Source organism: Podarcis tiliguerta (assembly GCF_965153285.1).
Source record: "Podarcis tiliguerta genome assembly, chromosome: 6".
In the NCBI taxonomy this organism is placed as follows: domain Eukaryota; kingdom Metazoa; phylum Chordata; class Lepidosauria; order Squamata; family Lacertidae; genus Podarcis; species Podarcis tiliguerta.
The window spans coordinates 80,218,278-80,238,669 of record NC_139539.1 but is presented as its reverse complement, the minus strand read 5'-3'; the positions used below and the strand labels follow the sequence as shown (position 1 = coordinate 80,238,669).

The 20,392-nt window shown below is 41.4% G+C and overlaps 2 protein-coding genes across 4 annotated transcripts in view; both read left to right on the top strand.

Moving 5' to 3' along the window:
* Positions 1–20,392, top strand: part of GLRX2 (glutaredoxin 2) — a 264,490-nt gene that overhangs the window by 30,913 nt on the left and 213,185 nt on the right. The gene's annotated exons all lie outside the window — the stretch shown is intronic.
* Positions 454–18,394, top strand: UCHL5 (ubiquitin C-terminal hydrolase L5). 3 transcript variants are annotated; one of them, XM_083445382.1, is made up of 12 exons: positions 466–795; positions 3,579–3,642; positions 4,441–4,546; positions 9,187–9,312; positions 9,418–9,479; positions 9,567–9,697; positions 11,001–11,064; positions 11,419–11,521; positions 12,204–12,317; positions 13,694–13,723; positions 16,552–16,650; positions 17,397–18,394. In XM_083445382.1, the coding sequence occupies exons 1-12, from the start codon at positions 714–716 to the stop codon at positions 17,439–17,441; spliced, it is 1,026 nt and encodes a 341-aa protein (XP_083301508.1). In that variant the 5' UTR covers positions 466–713; the 3' UTR covers positions 17,442–18,394. The 3 variants fall into 3 exon arrangements, with proteins under 3 accessions (XP_083301509.1, XP_083301508.1, XP_083301510.1); XM_083445384.1 differs by lacking the exon at positions 13,694–13,723 and adding an exon at positions 7,733–7,810 and having other exon boundaries at positions 470–795; XM_083445383.1 differs by lacking the exon at positions 13,694–13,723 and having other exon boundaries at positions 454–795.

Genomic DNA, 20,392 nt, shown 5'->3' with positions numbered 1-20,392 from the left:
GCTGATGGGAGCTGTAGTCCTGCAACGGAAAGATGCTCGAAGAGAGAATAGCCGCTTCAGTTAACGAGGCTCGAGCAAGCATTTTTATAATCTGTTGTCCGCCTTGAGTCCCGTAAGGGAATAACTAAATACAGAATCATAATCGAATAATGATGTTTCCACAAGGAAAGGTGGTTAGGCAGGGAGACTGGATGCCTGGCGGAGAGGCACCACCATTCCACGAACTGGCGACCACCCCTATTCAGTAAGTGGCAGATTCCTGCGCACGCGCAGAGGGACTTCCGGTCGCCGGCCGAATCGACCGCGAAACCCAAATGCACGGACACGGGGCCGTGGGGACGATAGAGACTCGAGGCTAGAACGAACGGGTTCCCCGTTTTCACGTGACTCTCCCTGCGCGTGCGCAGCAGCGGTCTTCTACAATCTCGGTGGTTGGCTTTCCTCCCTTCCCCTTTCACCATAGAGACGAAGGAGACACTTGCCTGGGTGACGGACGTCGAAGCGGCCCTTGCCGCAGAGGTTGCCGGGAAGGGAGCGGCGCGTGCGCTGCTTTGCGGGCGTTGGAGGGCGGCGTGAGGAGAGAATTTTTTTTTAATAACAACAATAACAATAATAATAGTAGGAAAGGGTTGTCGCATCAGGCGGACGGAGCGAGAGAGAACGAGAGCGAACGGGGCCCTCCCGGGGGAGGCAGTTGCGGCCGCTCCAGCGCCATGGCGGGAGGAGGCAGCGCCGGCGAGTGGTGCCTCATGGAGAGCGACCCGGGCGTCTTCACGGAGCTCATCAAGGGCTTCGGTGAGGCTTGGCGGCGGCCCACTTCGCGGGGAGGCGGGTGGGCGAGGCGGGGCCTTGCCACCGGGGAGAGGGGAGGCTAGGATTTTCCAAGCTCCCTTTTATTTGCTGGAGGAAACGTAGTCTCTTGCCATGTGCAGAGCGCCTTAGTTGGGAAAGCCAGCTTCCTCTCTCTTTCTCTGTGTTTAGAAGTCCTCACTCCGAGGCGTGTGCAGAGCGCCTCTCCCATCCGGTGGAAAGCAGGATTTTCGTTTAGCTGGCAAGAGGCGGGCGGGTTGGGTTGCAATGAAGTCGGTGCCGGATTTACGTGTAAGCTAAACAAGCTATAGCTGAGGGCCCCACTCTCTTGGGGGGGGCCCAAAAAAATTCATAGCGTGGGGGAAACTATGTACATTTCCAAAATATAAGATAAGAAAAATAAAAGAAACAGTGTTTTGTGTTGTGTAGGCTCCTATAATGTAAGCCTGCTAGCATAGCTGCCTACGTTTCCCTTTTTAAAGGGAAATTCCCTTATTCCGAATAGGATTCCTCGCAAGAAAAGGGAAAAGTTGACAGCTATGCCTACTAGCCTGCTCCCTAAAAACAGCAATAATTTGTTGTTGACAAAGGACAGCTGGACATATAAAGGGCCCCATTACCTTCAGTAACTTAAGGCCTCATCAAACCTAAATCTGGCCCTGAATGAAGTACGTGAAAAGCTCGCATGCTTTTGCGTTGTCATTCTGCTGGACTATTTTATAGACTCATGGAAAGGAAGCATCATCTCCTGGTAGCCCCTACAATGCAGGAATTTCAACTGTAGACACCAACTCCTAGGGGTCCCCTCCCCTCCTTCTATAAAATATTTAAGGGGTCCAGGTCCCCCCTTTAAAGATGATGGGCTTTGCCATACAAAGGTGTGCATGTGCCGCGTCTTGTGGTTGCTTATGCGGGGTGGGGCATACCTGGGGCTCCCCAGTGTTTTATTCAAGTTGGCACCCCTGATCTCAGCTAAAGCATCCATGACAGGTGGCCATCCAATCTCTCCTTTAAAACCTCCAATAAAGGAGGGGTCCACAACTTCCCAAGGGCGTCCGTTACAGCCATAAAGTTCTCCTCTCTTGTAACTTGAAGTCTTTGGTTCAGGTCGTACCCCTCCAGAGCAGGAGAGAAGAAGCTCAGTTCCCAGACTAGATCGTGCCCTGGTTACGATAGCATGGCTGGTTGGAATTCCTAGCAAAGTCACACCCTGATGTACTTGCAGTTGACCCTATTCATATGTCTATATGCTAATGGATATCTTCCATGGTGTTGGACTTGGGCTGAGCCTGGGTTCAAGGGCTTGTGTAGAACTGCTTCATAGCATTATTCTGGTTTTGTGTGTGGCTACGGACCATTTTTTTTTTTTTTGCACCACAGAAGGTTTGCCATCAAGCTTTGTTTTTGAAAGAGTTGTAGCCAGCCACTGCCCTGTATGTGTCCCTGTATTTGCAGACTCAGGTCAATTGTGTTGGTGGCTTGTGTGTGTGCATTTAACACAATTTAAACATAGGTCTAAGCCTCCTTTTGACCCAGGTACATATTTCTCTGCCCCAAACATGATATTGTGTATGATGTGAGTTGTAGGGCAGGGGAGTATGGCTTGGCCAAATGGAGACATTGTGGGCCTAGTTGACCCACAAGCCAGAGATTTCTCACTACTGATCTCAAGTGGGCATTTACAAACATGTTTCATAGGAATGTGCTTGATAGGGAGCTGGAGTTGGTTGTGTCTCCTTATTGAATTTACATTTTGTTGCATCTTTTGCAATTTGATGAGTGAAGTGGTCGTGGATGGACCACTTTAGACAAGTTACTGTTCATCTGTCTAATCTTAATCTGTCTTTATGATTTGCTTTGATTTGAGGCTAAAACATCTGTCTCAGCCCCTTGAAAGAAAGGAGCTATTCAGATTAACAAATAATAATCGTAAAATTCCTGGCAGATGACTTTGCTATCATCCTATCTGGTAGATGTAATGTAGCTTGCTATTATTCGTTTTTTGCTCTGGGGAAGCTGAGTCATTAAACATGCTGACAGGTACACAAGGTCTCATCTCTGAGTTCTGCACACATTCATTAAAAATAATTTCTGCTTCAGAGCATTCCTAATGCACGTTGTTCACCTTTGCCAGTTCTTTCATTGCACATTTTCTTCCTGAATCATATATATTGGAATACCTTTCTAAGCCTAAATTAAACCATGGTTTAGGATTGTGAATTAATAAAAAACATTGCTTCAATAAGTAAGGCACAACTTTCACTTGTTTAATAATTAAGTCCCTGAAGTAAAAGAAATATCCCTTGTAACTACTACTACTAAACCCTTTTTTGTCATCAAACTATTGGCTATTTTAGCACCATGGTTGGTAACTTACCCCACCAGGTAGGTGTTTACAATTTAAACAGATATTTGCAATATTAGCGTCTGTCAAGAGTATTCTTTATCCAAATTCTCAGACACCACATTTTTAGTATCCCACATATTTGTGGCACTGTGCACATTCCGAGACATCCATTTTTAGCAACTCATTTTTTATTATAAGGTTTGTAAATATGTAAATTTGGCATGATTTTCATGTCATCATGATTTACATATACGATAGACCAATTCATTATAAAATGCAATAGAAGGGGTGGAAGTTATTTCTGTATATTGAAACAAAATTAAGTTGTTTAGAAAGAGGTGTCAGGCTTTAGTTTTAGTTTTTCCTGTAAAGCAAACTTTCTAAGCAGGAATAATCACAATAATTATCTCTGCTACTACAGGTTGTAGAGGCGCACAAGTAGAGGAAATATGGAGTTTGGAGCCAGAGAACTTTGAGAAATTAAAGTAAGTTTTATTCCAAATAATTTACTTCTCTTTCCCCCATCCCCAATTCTTATTGCTAAAAAAATCTGTCGGGTATAATAGTGCACACTTACAGAGTTGTGTGTTCCATTCATACATTAAAGTGAACAATGGAGGGAGCTGGGAGCAGCATCCTGCAAATTTTTTTTGGAAAGGCATGCATTTCTTTTCCTGCTGACCCTGGGCAGTTCCTGTCCTAAGCTTTTAAGTGTTGGTTGGGTTAAGTAATAATTTTCTATGTTCATATTTGGTACTAAGCCACATCTGGTTTAGCAAAGTATACTGTTCACACAGCAGAAACACTTGCTTCTTGCAAGCAAGGAAAGCACAACAGGGATATGTAGAAGTGATGTAGGAGCCCAGGGTAGTGGTTGGTTTTTTACCCTTGGTTGTTAAATCATCAACCAGTTACTGCTTAAGCCTGGGTAGAGATTGTGGCTTGTTACAACAAAACAAACCTCTGCCTCGGGTTCAGACATCATGCTAAGCTATCTCTGTCATGCTTTATTCACATGTTCGATTGAAGGGAAGAGTTACATGTCAACACTCGGACTGCATGCACCAGCACATACCTCAGGCACAGTAGGGCTTACTAAACAAGATTTTACACCTTATTGTTCAGGTGTAGCCATTAAAAAAACTATGTGTGTGTTCATTTAGGTTTATTGAATTTGTTTAGTGATGTTTAGTGGATTTTTAGTGTTTTAACTTTTGACATGTTGTGATAATGCCTTACTGGGTTTTCTTGCTTGCTTTCTTTTTGTGCTCCTTTTTATGTAGGCCAGTTCATGGATTAATTTTTCTGTTCAAGTGGCAACCAGGAGAAGAACCAGCTGGCTCTGTTGTTCAGGACTCCAGATTAGATACTATATTTTTTGCTAAACAGGTATAGTAAGTTAAAAGATTATCTGTGACACCTCCTAATTAGATGCAGCAAGTGAAAATAATACAACTTTGAAACATTGTGACATAGTCTAAATAGTAAGGCAGTCTGGCAGAACAGGTTGTTCAGTGAATAATAAAAATTATCATCGGCAAAACAACTTTGTTTAATGTGCATTCAAATTTAATATTTCCGAAGATGCAACACTTGCCTTTTATGAGTCAAGAATAATTCATGGGCTGCAAACTTCGCAGATTTTATCGGAAGTAAATCTCATATGTCTCTGGCAGTTCTGAGTAAGCATGCAAAGGATTCTGCTTTAAGGGAATTTTCACAAACATTGGGAAACTTAGTCTCCACTTTGAGGATATTTCTCACAAAGCAGCTTACAGCATTTCAAAATGCAGATCCACATTCATAAAACGTTTAAACAACAATCAACAGCACTGATAAGATCAGCATAAAACAACAGTAGCTCAACAATATTCCAGTTTACTATTACAACTGATTATCCCACATTAAATACGGGGGGCTGCCTGATCCCTGTCAGGATTGTATTCCATAATTTCAGGGCCATTGCAGAGAAGGCTCTAATTTGTGTGTTCACCAGCCTGATTGCCTTTGATGGTGGACACTGAAGCATGCCTTCTACCATATCTTAAATTGCAGACAGGACAATATCATCATTATAAACATTTGTTACACAAAAGGGCAGTAAACAAACATACACGTATGCATGTATATATGATGAAAGATAATTCACATTTTTTAAAAAATCTTTCAACCAAAGTAAATAATGAGCATGGCTTTAGATCATATCCTACTTTCTCATTCCAAAATAAGATATAACTCGCCCATTTTCCACTAAACTTGTTTTGTTATAAATTTCTTTCTGGTGCTGTGATGAGTTTAGTGAGTTCATACGTTGTGGTTAGTTCTCAAATCCTGAAAAACCACTCTGATGGGGAGGGGCAGTTCTTTCCCCCCAGTTGAGATTGTTGAGATTGACCTTTTGATGGCTATTAACACATTATTACAGTAGGGACGACCTTGCACAGGGGTTGTATTCTGAGAGTAGTGCATAAAGCCAAAATGGCATATTGTCAAAACAGCCCCCTGGAATCACTTCCACACAGGGAATCTTACCTTCCAGAGCTGGCGCGAGATCTTATGAAGGCCTCCAGAGCCCACAAAAGGGTTTCAGTAAAAGGGAGCTTAAAAGCTCTTGTTATGCAGGGTTCTATTGGCATGGAAATAGCTTTTAAGTTCTCTGCCTTGCTTACAGGGATATTGGACGGCAATGTGAGATCTTGCCTCCAGAGCCCACACAAGATATTTCCAGAGCCCCATAAGCAAGGCGGAGAGCTTGAAAGCTGTTACCATGATGGGAAAATCCAATTTTCCCTGGGGGATATACATTTATTTTAAAAGTCCAAAGTAAAGTGATGTATAAGAAAGTAGTGTTCTATCCTGGAATATTTTATGGTAGAATGGAATTCTGATAGGTAAAAGCATTGGTACCCTCCACCAGCAACCCTATCATCTATCTTAGAAGAGGGGACCATCTCCCTACCATTCTGTTGTTCTTGTATCATATTGGTTCAGGAATGGGGAACCCATAGCCCTCCAGATGTTCTTTGACTGCAGCTCCTAACATTCCTTAACATTAACCAGGCTGTCTGGGACTGATCAGAGTCCAACAACATCTTGGTGGGGTGGGGTGTGGAGTTCACAGGATTCTTACCCTTGTACAAATGGTTGGTGGAATAGCAAAAAAATAAATCATTGTTGCTCCTTTCCAGTTTCATTGTGTGACTGGTAAAATTGCATCATATAAAACTATAGCAAGCATAGTTTGAGGCAGATTTATTTAGAAATTTGGGGGTTGAGCAAGGAATGCCACTTGGCAGTAGAACTTCCCATTCCTTTCCTTTTGCTCTGCAGCCCCCGTTGCAATTCTGGTCCAGTGGTGGGGACCCCTAGAAAATATTTTTTGGGAGAAGAGGACTTCAGAGCCAAGTGGAAGTCCTTGCATGAAGTCAATTCTATGCAAATGTCTTTTGGGAGGGGAAGTGTAAGAAAAGTTTAAGTTCAGTTTCCAAAAACCTGGCATTGTGGTGAGAGTTCATCAAAGAAAATGTGTATTGATATGGTCTATGGCACTGTGGTCTAAACCGCTGAGCCTAGGGCTTGCCAATCGGAAGGTCAGTGGTTTGAATCCCCTCGACGGGGTGAGCGCCTGTTGCTCGGTCCCAGCTCCTGCCAACCTAGCAGTTTGAAAGCATGTCAAAGTGCAAGTAGATAAATAGGTACCGCTCCGGCAGGAAGGTAAACAGCGTTTACCACATGACCCGGAAAAACTGTCTGCGGACAAATGCCGGCTCCCTCAGCCAGTAAAGCGAGATGAGTGCTGTAACCCCAGAGTCGTTCCTGACTGTACTTAACTGTCAGAGGTCATTTACCTTTTTATTTAGTCATACTTAAATCTCAGCTTCTGGGCATACTTCATCTTCTGACCACTTGCACTCCAGTTCCCCTCCTTTTTTTATTCCTAGTATGTTGAGTTTAGCCCTGATTTAGCAAATCTCATTACTGAGAGAGAAAATCCAGTTCATATATTAAATTTAGGAATAAAAATGCAGACTCAAAAGTGATTTTCAGATTAGAGCTAACTTTATTTAATAGGGATTTTGCATTTGCTGGGTCTTGAAGATAAAATGGTAGGCATTATTCTTGGAAGGCTGTGCCTTCCAGTGAACTACTATGTCAATTCTTGTATTTTGAAGGATGTTGTGGGGAAATACTCTTAGGCTAGCAGTTCAGAGAACTGACACTTGATGGCACCAAAATAATGTTGTAAAAGGGATTTCTACAGGAGTAGGTACCCATGCAATACTTTTTGCATTCCTACTGCTTGATCTCATCTAAATTTTAAAACCAATCAATCAAGCTTTACATACTTTTTTAAAAAAAATAATAATAAATATCTTAATATGATAACCAAGTAATTTCTGTAATAACATCCAGATTGGCGATGAAACAAATGAAATAAAATTGATGGCCTGTTAATAGGGATTGTAGCTCTTGAGCCTTTCTTGGATAATCACACGATAAAGTTGTCTGCATGTTTGTCAATGTGGCCAGCTTCATATGCACACTTGTAAAATTTGGCCTCCTTGTTATGCCTAGATATGATACGGTCCTGTATTTTGGGGCCTCAGAACTCTGGATCACCCTATATGAGCTAGGATACCTAGGCACAATAAGGTGAGGTAAGGGTGCAATTTCTGCCTTAACTCTAAATTCCTAGCTTTGCTATTGTGTCAGAGTAGATTAATAGTGGGTTTTTTTCCGTGTACTGTTAATCATAAAACAACAGTACAATGGGTTGGGGTGGGGGCTAATCACATGAATCAAAATTGCTTATTTTATTTTTTAAACTTGGCTATTTTTAACTTTGTTTGAATAGCTTCTTATATTAATTTGCTAGTGTACATGAGAAAGCTTTTTAAATAGAAAAACTCAGGTGTTCTAAGTGTGACAGATATCTGACCAGAAAGATACTTTATGGAAAGCCCAACCTCTTAGTGTGCGTCAGCTTCTCAGATCTGACTTGCTTGTATGTTGAAAATGTTCATATCATTTAGGCATCAGTATTTTAAGTTCTTTATTTTTCTCTGTAGTTTTTTTTTTTAAAGGACTACAGGTATTTTCTCATGGTTGTTCCATTGATGACCATTCAGATGGTACCTTGGTTACTTGGTCCATTTTAAACTTCACTGCTGCTGCTTTCGATTATACGACTTTCTCCTTACGGCTTCAATCATAGACCCATTTGCTTGGGAGTAAAGTCCAAGTTAGCTCGATAATGCTTATTTCTGAGTTAACATACACATGATTCTGCTATAAGTTACTTTTTGTGTAAAAAGTGGGAAAGACCTCCATTATTCCTTCACTGCTGTTAATCTCCAAAAAGCATTAGTCATTATTAAACAAAATGTAAGAGGAAAGTTCAACCAAGAATTCCTATCTAGATGCTCGCTGTCTTTTTGTATATTTGTGGAGTATGTCTAAAGTAGCTCTGTGCATTCTGGCCCATTCTAGTAAAAAGGAAGTTATTAATTTCTTTCATTTATAAAAATGGAGTACCTCATTAAAAAAAAAAACTCCCACCCAATTTAACTAACTCCTATTGTCCAAGAGTCTGTAACTCACATATTTCAGTGTCAGGGCGATAAAACAGGTTTAATTTGTTTCTCTAAACAAAGCTGCAAAATAAGTCATTAGGTGTCAAAGGCATTTTACCTTCCTGCAGTGGATATGGGGTTGGGAGCATACTGATGTAGAAGAAGGGGCTCTTACTTTAAACTTAAAACATAGTCCAGTCTTGCCCACCTTCCACATTGTTCCAGAGAGTTCACTGACTTGCCAGAGAAGCTTTTCAGGAAACTTCAGGAGGAATTGATGAAAATCACTTCCCACTCTTCCTCCAACAGATTGTTCCATAAGCTGAGTTTCACCCCAAGTAGCCTGGATCCAACCCAATGGCCATAGTGGGTAAACTTGAGGCTACTATAACTCATTTTATAATTTGTCTTGTATTCAATTATTTCTGAATTTTCACTTTGTTTCTTTTTTAACAGGTAATAAATAACGCCTGTGCAACTCAGGCTATAGTAAGTGTGCTATTAAACTGCACCCATCAAGACGTCCATTTAGGAGAAACGCTGTCGGAATTTAAAGAATTTTCACAAAGCTTTGATGCAGCAGTACGTCCAATTATTCTATTCTCATTCTCTTTCTCTCTCTCTTTTTTAAAAAAAGCATCTTAAGCCTGAGTCGTTAGTTGAACAAATGTCTCATTTTAATTTTAGATGAAGGGCCTGGCATTAAGTAACTCTGAAGTGATTCGACAAGTCCACAACAGTTTTGCCAGGTAACAAGAAATTTGAAGCCTTTCGGATACAGTTTCCAGAGATGCTTTTGGTTTAACATCCATGCTTGTCTCTATTTTAACCTCTAGACAACAAATGTTTGAGTTTGATGCAAAGTCGACGGCAAAAGAAGAAGATGCTTTTCACTTTGTCAGCTATGTTCCTGTGCATGGAAGATTATATGAACTGGATGGTCTAAGAGAAGGCCCAATAGATTTAGGTAACTCTCACATTTCACCTGTATAATTTCCTGCCTGCATGTCATTCAAAGTATACCGGGTGTATACAAAATACATAGGGTAGCAAGGGTAGAAGACAGGACCAGCTGGTGGGCTTCAGCCTGAATTACCTGTCAAACTGGGTGTTGAAGGAAAAAAAGCTAAGATAGCTAAGTAGACTCTTTTAATGCCATTCAGGGTGTACATGAGGTGGGGTGGTATCCTGTAAAACTTTTTGTTAGAGAGCCAAAGGTAAAGGGACCCCTGAACATTAAGTCCAGTCGTGGCCAACTCTGGGGTTGCGGCGCTCATCTCACTTTATTGGCCAAGGGAGCCGGCGTACAGCTTCCGGGTCATGTGGCCAGCATGACTAAGCCGCTTCTGGCGAACCAGAGCAGCGCACGGAAATGCTGTTTACCTTCCCGCCGGAGCGGTACCTATTTATCTACTTGCACTTTGAGGTGCTTTCGAACTGCTAGGTTGGCAGGAGCAGGGATCGAGCAACGGGAGCTCACTCCGTCGCAGGGATTCGAACCGCTGACCTTCTGATCAGCAAGCCCTAGGCTCTGTGGTTTAACCCACAGTGCCACCTGCATGCTATTAGAGAGCCTTACCTTCCTTTAAATACATCACTACCAAATTTACAAAATCAAACCAATGTATTTCCAATGTTAGAACCACATTGCTAATCTCAGTAGTATTTATAATTTAAATGCAGTTATCTTACTCTATTAATTCTTTAATCCTCGGCCAGTAAAGCGAGATGAGCGCCGTAGCCTCAGAGTCGTCCGCTACTGGACCTAATGGTCAGGGGTCCCTTTGCCTTTAAAAGCGTGATTTTATTGTTTTAGAAATGATATACGTGATTATACAGCATCCCTGGAATCTAAATATTAGTTTAAAATCAGTATACTTTCCCTAAGATTCATAGGAGCTGCCTATGATCAAGAAATGTGTTAATGCACCAAAACAACCTCAGCAGACTATTTATTTATTTATTATTATTATTTATTTATTGAATTTATATACCACCCTATACCCAGAGGTCTCAGGGCGGTTCACAGAATAAAATCAAAATATAAAACCACAAAATACATAATCAAAATAAAAAGCAACAACCCAATAGCCAACTCTTGAGCTGCAACAAGTCTGGCTACTCTCTTTGTAACAAATGTATCTTGGCTAGATAGTAAAAAAAATAAGTTTGACTTCATCAGCAGGTATTGTGTATCTGAAGCTTACAGTCCTATAAACTTGTAACTTGCAAGAAAATTAACTTGTACTTCTTGTGTATTTCCCATTTAGGAGTATGCAATCAAGATGACTGGATCAGTGCTGTAAGGCCCGTCATAGAAAAACGAATACAAAAGTAAACATTTAATTAACTGTTTGCATTAGATTGTCCTGTATAGAAACCAAAATACCAGGCTGTAAATTTGGCAAAATTTGCTTACAAACATGCTTAAACTGGGTTCGCAAAGTAACTGGAATCATCTTGCAATATTCTTAACTTGACACATATGTTAAAATCAGCGCATAATGAGAGAACAGAGTGTTATCACTCTCCACTTCTGTTGCTGGTCGCTGCATTTGCCATTGTTAATCGGTGGGCAATGTTTAGTTGGCTTTGTTCTTAATGCAGAAGTGTCCGAAGCTTATCAATAGCTATGAGACTCCTGATGCAGTGATGGCAGTATGTGACAACTCTGTTTTTATTTTGTAGGTACAGTGAAGGCGAAATAAGGTTTAACTTGATGGCAATTGTATCTGACAGAAAAATGATATATGAACAGAAAATTGCAGAGTTGCAGAGACAACTTGCTGAGGTATTCTGCTAATCGAATAGGTTGTTTCGATAACTTGGTTGCATCGTAAGCCTTAGTTAGTAAATTGCCCTGGGAGCACCTGGTGTTGCAGCATTCCTGAAGCTAAGCAGCTAATAAATCACAACAGGAATCAACTCAAAGTATCATGTAAGAGTGGGATACAAGTGTATTTTTTTTTATTTCAGAAAGAAAAAGTTGGGCAATATGAATTGGTTCTCTTTCACTACCACTTTCTTTTCCTTTCTGAACAACTGTATAGCACCTAGACTTCTGTACATAGCCTGAAAACCCCAGCTCTCTTCTCTAACCAGTATGCTTGGTTGTTGTAGAGGTAGGCACAAAAGCAATTGTAGGAAATGCAGACACACGGAGGTGGGGGCGACAGAAACGAAGCAAACTTCAATTATTCCGCATTTCTTCCAGCTTTTTATTATTTCTGATCTCCTTTATGAAGAGGCAAGCAAATGGTACTAGCAAATAAAAGTACTTTAGCAACCACTTTTAATCACTACAGGACAGAATAGAACATTGCATGATAGTTTGCACGATACATGCAAATGAGACTAGTGAGGCAAGCTTTGGTTCTTTGTCCGCTGTATGATATTTTATCTCTGTGAATCTTGACTGGATGACATTGTGCTAGAAACGCTAACATGCAAGTATAAATTGTTTTTCCCAATAGGAAGAGCCCATGGATACAGACCAGAGCAGTAATATACTAAGTTCTATTCAGTCAGAAGTTGCAAAATATCAGATGTTAATTGATGAAGAAAACCAAAAATTGAAAAGATACAAGGTATGTGCTGTGCATGCTCAGAATGGTTTTTTAAAAGTGGGGTGCTAACCATGTGGTTTCTGAGCTGAAAGAAATGGAGAAACATTATGCTCCATGGCTGTGTTGGTCCCAGAGAATGTGACACAAGCTGGTGAAGAAATGTCAACACACTATGCCTTTTCAAATAATTGATTCTTCATCTGGTGCTCAGAGCAAAAAACTAATGAGCTTTTGTGTGCAGGATGGAGGGCTGGCTAGCTGTCTCTGGAAACAGAAGAGTAGAAAACAGCTTATTCTAAATAAATGTGTGTTGCCCCAAGGAGTGGTTTCAGACTTGCTTCTTATGGGAATCCCTTTGCACACTGACTTTTCCATTAAGGAAGCCCTGGTAGTTCCTGAGGTGACAAGAAGCATAATCAGTTTACTTGGGCTGCTGGCCCCAGTCCTGTTAGTTCTCACACATCTAAAAGTATACTGTGGCTGCATTACGGGGGCAGATGGGTAGTGATGGGCACGCTTTCTTTCAGGGATGTTTTCCCATCATCACTTACTTTCACCTTGAGGAGCTTGCGGTCAACTTCTGAGGACCTGCAGGGTTCCCCAGTTTTGAAAATCACTGTGGGGTAGACTGGAAGAGAGACGGCTTGTGATCTCAGATGTCAAACATTTCAGAAGTAATCAGTAGTTTCTGGTGCCCACTGGGACTGAGAGGGCAGAAGGCAGGAAGACCAATAGTAGTAGGTGGAACCAGAGATGATGACAGCCAGAGCCATTGACGAATAGAGCCTATCAAATGACTGGCTGTAAGAAGGCAAGCAGGAGGAGATGAAGAAAAACAATGCATCTTGGAGAACTGAATTAATAATCCACATTTTGTAAAGGAGAGACGTTTCATTTATGCTTTCACATTTCAAAGCAGTTGCACAGTCCTCTTACACAAAGCCCAGGCATTTTTAAGCAAAGGTTGGATGGTCGTCTGTCATGGATGTTTTAGTTGAGATTCCTGCATTGGACTAAATGATTCTTGAGGGTCCCTTCCAACTCTACAATTCTATGATTCAGTGCAAAAAATAAATAAATGATGTGAACCGTAAAGTGTGAGCATTCCTTTTGAAAGCAAGAGAGGTTCTGAGGGAACGTGATACCAAAGCCTTGGGATACTATTCAGTGCCGCAGTGTATCACCTGAACTGACCCTTCCCAAATTTACCTCCAGTTATTGAATGGCAAGTTTGGTTTGCCTCGCCAGTGTCCTGCCCTCGAAGGGACCTATGGGGTCTGATGATACTGAAGATGGAAAGAGGCCTTTCACTCTTAAGTTCTTTATAATTTCATGGCTGGTTTTTATCCCCGCCACCCCCATGCCTTGTTGAAATTTCTTTTCTACCTTGATTCTAGGGGGCTGTGCAACCTGATCCCTCCAACAAGGTCAGATGGCTTGTAATCCTAATTCTAGTTCCTGTTTAAAACTCCTCCTTTGTTTCAGATCACTTCGTAATTTTTAACATTTGATCTTTCTAATAAAAGACACCCCTCCCCCCGCAACTTGCTCTGTGGTCTCTGTTCTGTGGCTTGTTGCATAAACTGGCACAGACATTAGTGCAGCCATTTGGCTCCCACAGATAACTGGACACTTTTAAGAGGTACTCATGTTGGAAGATGTGTAGCTCTTGTTCCATTAATTGGAACACAATTTCCCGTCTGTTCATGGAATGGAAGGGGCAAGCTTTGTAATCCGACATTAACACTGCTCGTGCAGAGGACTACTTGCAGGAACAATTATTTGCAGGTTAAACTGGTTACAGCGGGATCTGTACCTGCTGCAACTCTGATCTAACTTTTTTATGTGTTGCTTCCGTTACAGTTTGCTTCTTAGTGTGATTGTAATGTGGATTTCTGAGCATAGTGTGTGGATTTCTGAGATCAGGGCGGCCACGGGAGTACTTCAACACGGAACCTCCAAGCCTCACACTCCCTTGGCACACGCAGAGGCCAAAATTTGACACACGCAAACACACAGCTCTTGTGCTGCCTTCCCAAACCCTGATAAGCAGCGAACTTTAAGAAGGAGGCAGAAGGCTCTGGCAAGGTCCTAGAGCCCTCAGGCCTCCTTCCCAAAGCCCAGTGCCTCGCTTACCCAGCTACGGGAACTGCATAAGGGCTGGTGCGGGGAGGTGTCAGATGTTGCTGAGGGCTGCCAAAAAGACCTTGAGGGCTGCATATCTTCTGCTCTGTTCAGATGCATTTATACCATAGTGATGCATCAAAGGCTTTTCTTATTCTGCACAGACTTCTTTCACTGCCCAAAGCACTACAAGTTGCAGGCTTTTATACAGACTAATGATAATTGACTTAATTTGCCAGCTAGATTACCTTAAGAGCCTTGTCGGAATGATTGAAGTAAATCCCATTATGATGTTTGAAACCTGTGGCAGAAAACTCTTAATTTACCCATGGGCTTCTTGTTGAATGCAGTACCATCACCCCATCAAACATACCTGCACAGCTATTTATTATTTAAAAGGACAAAAACGGTGAATATTCATCGTAATATTCTTTCACTGATGATATTGTCTATCCCTGGTTCAGATCTGTTCTGACATCAGACGCTGTGGTTTTCTGCAGGCTAACTATCATCCTACGAGGGCACATCAAGCCAATGTGGTTGTCTATACAGTGGTACCTCAGGTTACATATGGTTCAGGTTACATACGCTTCAGGTTACAGACTCTGCTAACCCAGAAATATTACCTCGGGTTAAGAACTTTGCTTCAGGATGAGAACAGAAATTGTGCAGCGGTGGCGCAATGGCAGCGGGAGGCCCCATTAGCTAAAGTGGTGCTTCATGTTAAGAACAATTTCAGGTTAAGAACGGACCTCCGGAACGAATTAAGTACTTAACCCGAGGTACCACTGTATATAACAACTGAAGCTGCAGTCCTTTACATGGGCATAGCATGGGCATAAGCTCCACTGAACTCATTCAGACTTATTTCTCAGTAGACATATACAAGATTGCAGTAGGGCTTTCTATTCGGCTGTTCTAAACTTTGGTCTGACATAAGTCCTGTTCAGAATTTAATAAGCCTAAGTTGGCCATGCATATTAACATTGGTGAATCTACTCCGAGTAGGGCTAACATTGAACACACACCCCAATATTTTGTTTTTCTTATACTGAGACCATAATCTGAACCTAATACGTTTTTCCCAAATTAGCTATTGGCTACTTGCAAAAAGGTTGATAGAATTAAAATAATTCTAAAAATCTGTAAATCTTCATTTTGTTTGGGTTGAAACAAGATTTTCATAAAAGAGTTTTTTAATGCATGCTTCTTATCTTCTGTTAGGATAATGTTTTAGCAATTGTATTGTTCCAATTTTTATTGTGGCTCTTTTGTACTAAGAGAATAATGCTGTGAGCTATAGGCCATAACAGCAAATACTTAATGACTTGGCACGCACATTGAGCTTCCCATTATTATCCATGAAGTTAGACTATCTAAAGTTAGCTCCTGTCTGCTTTTTGCAGACAACTAATGACTGCATAATTTCAATAGTGACTTCCTTCTGAAGAAAGGAAAACTACAGAATTTGGAGAACTGGTGAACTATAGAAACCTTTATCTTGCCTCTTGAAACACTTACATTCCAAATCTTGTCCACAAAAGTTTTATTCAGGCTGGAAGCCTCAAAAAGCTTCTACTCTCCAGCAACTGGCAAATTTTACTCTTGCACAACCCAAGGGGGTTAAGAGGGCAAAGTGTTAGAGAAACTGATTTTGCTTTTAAAACATTTCTAACTTGCTTTTCATCTCAGGATGAAGTTACATTTCAGAGCACAACAATAACAACTAAGCAGCTTTTTTTTTTTAATGCCATCAAGTTTTTTAAAACTACAGGGAGGCTGCATAAATCAACCCTCAACTGAACAACTAATGACCCCCCCCAAATGCTTGAGAAAACAATCACATTTAAGCTGGCACAGAAAATGAAAAGCAGTCTGCACCAGTCATCCCATAATCAGCACCAGCAGTATGTTGCATCCCCCAGCCAAAATTTCTCTCTTCTCTCTCTCTCCCCTCTCCAAAATACAATAAAAGACTTGCACAAGGGAGATAGTGATTTTGCTCAAATGCTTATTGACAAAGTTTATTGTATGTATTTGCTAATGCAATGAGGTGGAAACCTGGCTTTGCGGTGTGTGCACATGATGGGATTTAATGCTAATTTCTTTAATGTCTCACCTATGCTTGTAGATTGAAAACATTAGAAGAAAACATAACTACCTGCCATTCATTATGGAATTGTTAAAGACTTTAGCAGAACACCAGCAGCTAATCCCACTTGTAGAAAAGGTAAGTGTTGTGCTCTCAGCCTCAAATAACTTAATAGGCAGGCTGTTTGTGTGTATGTGTTGTGCAGCACACACCTGAACATTAGAGAAAAATGTCAGAGTAATCAATAGAAGCAGAATCGTGAAACCTGTAGACTTTTTTTGCTTAGAGAAGAGAGTATCTGAAGCACATACACTCTTTCTCTCTCTTGCATTTCTCACTAAACCCCTAGCAAACTGTAAGCTTTGGCTTCTGTAGCATCTATTCTGATTATATTGACTTCATGGCATTTTGCTATTTCCTCAGTGCTCTGGTTCCAGTTGTAGCATAGATTTGCCTGTGTGGCCTAATTCCAAGCACGTTTAATCAATAAAGTAACACTCAGCCTGTCCCCTGCAGGGCTATTAAACTGTTCGGTGATTCAGCTGACCCGATTTAGATTATTGTTCTGAAATTGCCTTGCACATGTTCTTCCCATGTGCTCTAGATGTACAATGAGTACAATGATAGATACTGAGTTTTAGTCCTATGTACATCTACTTGAGAGTAAATGTTGTAAGCTCTTCTGGACTGATTTGTGATTATATATCAGTTTCCAAAGTTCTGTCTGTATCAAACTGCATCTGTTGTAGAATGCAGTTGCTTGTATATTCAGTGATTGAAGAGATAATGAAGAGTTTTGTATATTTTGAGTTACAGAAGGAAAAAAAATACCTGGCCTGTTATAACAGTGCAGCATGCTTTCTCTGTCTGACTTTACCTTCTAGGCAAAAGAAAAACAGAATGCCAAGAAAGCTCAAGAGGCCAAATGAAGACTGGTGTCCTATCTTTCGTTCATTTTGTGGGTGGTCAGGGTTTTTGTTTGTTTTGTTTTGAGAGGGGAATGTGCTTCTGAATTTCTTCGTCTTCATGAAAGTAACCCTGCAAGACTTCTTGTAAAGTTTAAAATTGTCCAACGCACGTTTACTGACCGTAACAGTTTGTCCTGTCCCATTTGCACGGAGTCTATAAATCTTCCCCTTTTCCCTTGCATCATGTGCATGTACTACCGCTCGGTAATGTTTTTAGAGTCTCCGTCAAATTCCAGTATTTAACAGTTATATCTGACTTGATTCTTCATAACTTAATCAGGAAATACTGCTGCAATTTGTACAGACCCAAATTTGTGAAAGTAATGTAGATCTTTTTACCATAATGAATATATTTAAATATCTTGTCTCACAGTGAAGCATTGGATATATAGTTATGTGAAGAAAGCTTGACTTGTTTTTTTTTAAAAAAATAAGTTGGCCTCTCTTTGTTTATCACCACTAACTGTCCTCGTCTCTGAATCTTTCAGTGGCTCTCCCTGTGTTCTTGTTTATATGGAGTTGTGTCTAAATTTTTTACAGAGTTGAAAGTACAGATTGAACGGTAGAATCATTTACAATGACCAATGGATAAGCTTGAGAGTTTATTGCTTTAGTAGAAAAAAATAATAATAAATTCCCATTTTTATTTTGGCACATGTTTGTACCTTGTAGTATTGCTGTCCATGGGTAATATGATTTTTGCAAGGAAAGCAGTCTTGCCTTGTCTTGAGCCATTTATGTAACACCAAAGTTGCAAAAGATTTTTGCAGAGATGTTTTCTCATAGGATGAGGTTGTATCTAGTACGGTTTCAGGGAGAATTTTTAACTTGCCCTGCTCTGGTGTACATCACTACATGTATAGATTTTGTCCTGATATTCCCAATTAAACAAATGCTCTATTTTCATCCTTCAAGATTTTAGAAGAAAAAAAGTATGTTTATGTTTAGCGAAGTATTTAATGGGTGAAAAATTCATGCTTTATCACGAGCACACATTGACATTTCAGCTGAATCAACCACTCCAAAAGGCAAAAAAATGAACAATAGGTATCCAAAATATTTCTGTGTTGCCTTTGTGTCTCATAATTTAGGAAGCTCAATGTAACTGTCACCAATATTTTGGAAACAGTCCTATGGTATGGCAGGGAGGACAGGCAACGGCAGCACCTGGTTTCCCATTTTTATCCTGTGTTGTATAAAAAGTGACTAGCAGGACAAATGCCACTTAAGACACAGAGACTGAGAACCTTCGTCTGGTGTTAGAACACTACTGGGCAGAAAGGTAGGTGGTAGGGAGGTTCGTAAGCTGGGTGCTTACACCACAAATACCCTTTGCCCTATTCTTACACACACACACACACACACACACACACACACCAGGCTAAATCCTTGCTAGAGGTGGGATAACAGAACATAGTCTCCCTAAAAGACCTGATTTAGTGGGTTTATCTGTGAGAAGGTGATCCTTTTAAGTATCCTGGACATAAAGCATTCAAGCCCGTAATGGAGGCAATTGCTGTGCACATCTAAGCTGCATAAAAGCACTTTTGACCACCTCAGCTCTCTGATGAACTCTTTGAGTACTTCCCCCACTCTTTGAGAGATGTGCCACCCTGCTCCAAATGGGTTGAGCCCCAGTCCTGCTGATTAGCAGTACTTCGCCTGGATTAAGCCTGGATTTTGTTAGCCTGCCTCCACATCCAGCTCAATATTGTCTCTGTTGACTGACAGCAGCTCTCCCGCATTTCAGACAGGGACCTGGAACTTCTTGCATGTGAAACAGATGCTGCACCACTCAGCTATGGCTCTTCCTGTTTTATGTTGGAAAAAAGAGATAGCGACACTATATACAGGCTGGTGACACTGAACCTGAAGTCTCTGATCCCTGTCCCCTTTGCACCCATTTCATATTGATGGTAAAAAAGCATCTATATGCCAATTCCTTTGGTGTCAAATAGAAGTCTCCCAGTGCCACATCCGAAGCCTGTGCCCCAGCAAGGACTGTGGAACAGTGTGTCTATCCTAGCCATATGGTCTAGAAGCATTCTAGAACAGCTCCAGGTTAGTGCTGCTGAGAGTTACAGCACCAGCAGAACTAATGGGTGCACTCTCTCTGTCTGGCTTCTGAGTACCATATTTTTCGCTCCATAAGATGCACCCAACCATAAGGTGGCCCTAGGTTTGGGAGGAGGAAAATAAGAAAAAATTCTTCTGAATCCCAGAAGTCAGAACAGCAAGAGAGATCTGGCTTCTGGGATACCGTGTGGCTGTTCTGGCTTCTGGGATAACCTCGCCAAGCCTCTTCAGGGCAGCGGGATGAAGGCTCCCCCTGCCAGAAGAGGCTGCGCGCAGATAAGGCAGAAGCCAGGACAGGTGTCGCTGAAGGGGCGCTGAGCAGAGAGGCAGAGCTGCGCAGCGCCCCTTCAGCAAAGCGGGAGGAGGAACAGAAGGGTCTCCTTCTGTTCCTCCCGCTTCGCTGAACGGGCGTTGCGCAGCTCTCCCTCTCTGTGCAGCGCCATTCGCTCCATAAGACGCACTCACATTTCCCCTTACCTTTTAGGAGGAAAAAAGTGCATCTTATGGAGCGAAAAATACGGTAAATAACCCATCAGAGCAACCCATACTCTCTCTGTCCCACAACAGCTGAAACAGATCTATGTAAATGCTCTTGTTCCTAGAGTCCAGTTGCTACTTCACACTAAAACTCCTTGCCCAGAAATTAGATGTTTTGAGGCTTGTCTGCCCACTATGCGCCTGTGATTTTGATGTGTGTTAATTCTCCCTTCTCTTTTCCCACCTCTTATTTGATATCCACTGTATGAGAGGTGCTTCCCTGTGGTATATTTTTGCAGGTGTGTATGACTATCGTAACCGTGTGGGGTGTGCCAGAGTGGCTACGAAAAGCTCACGCA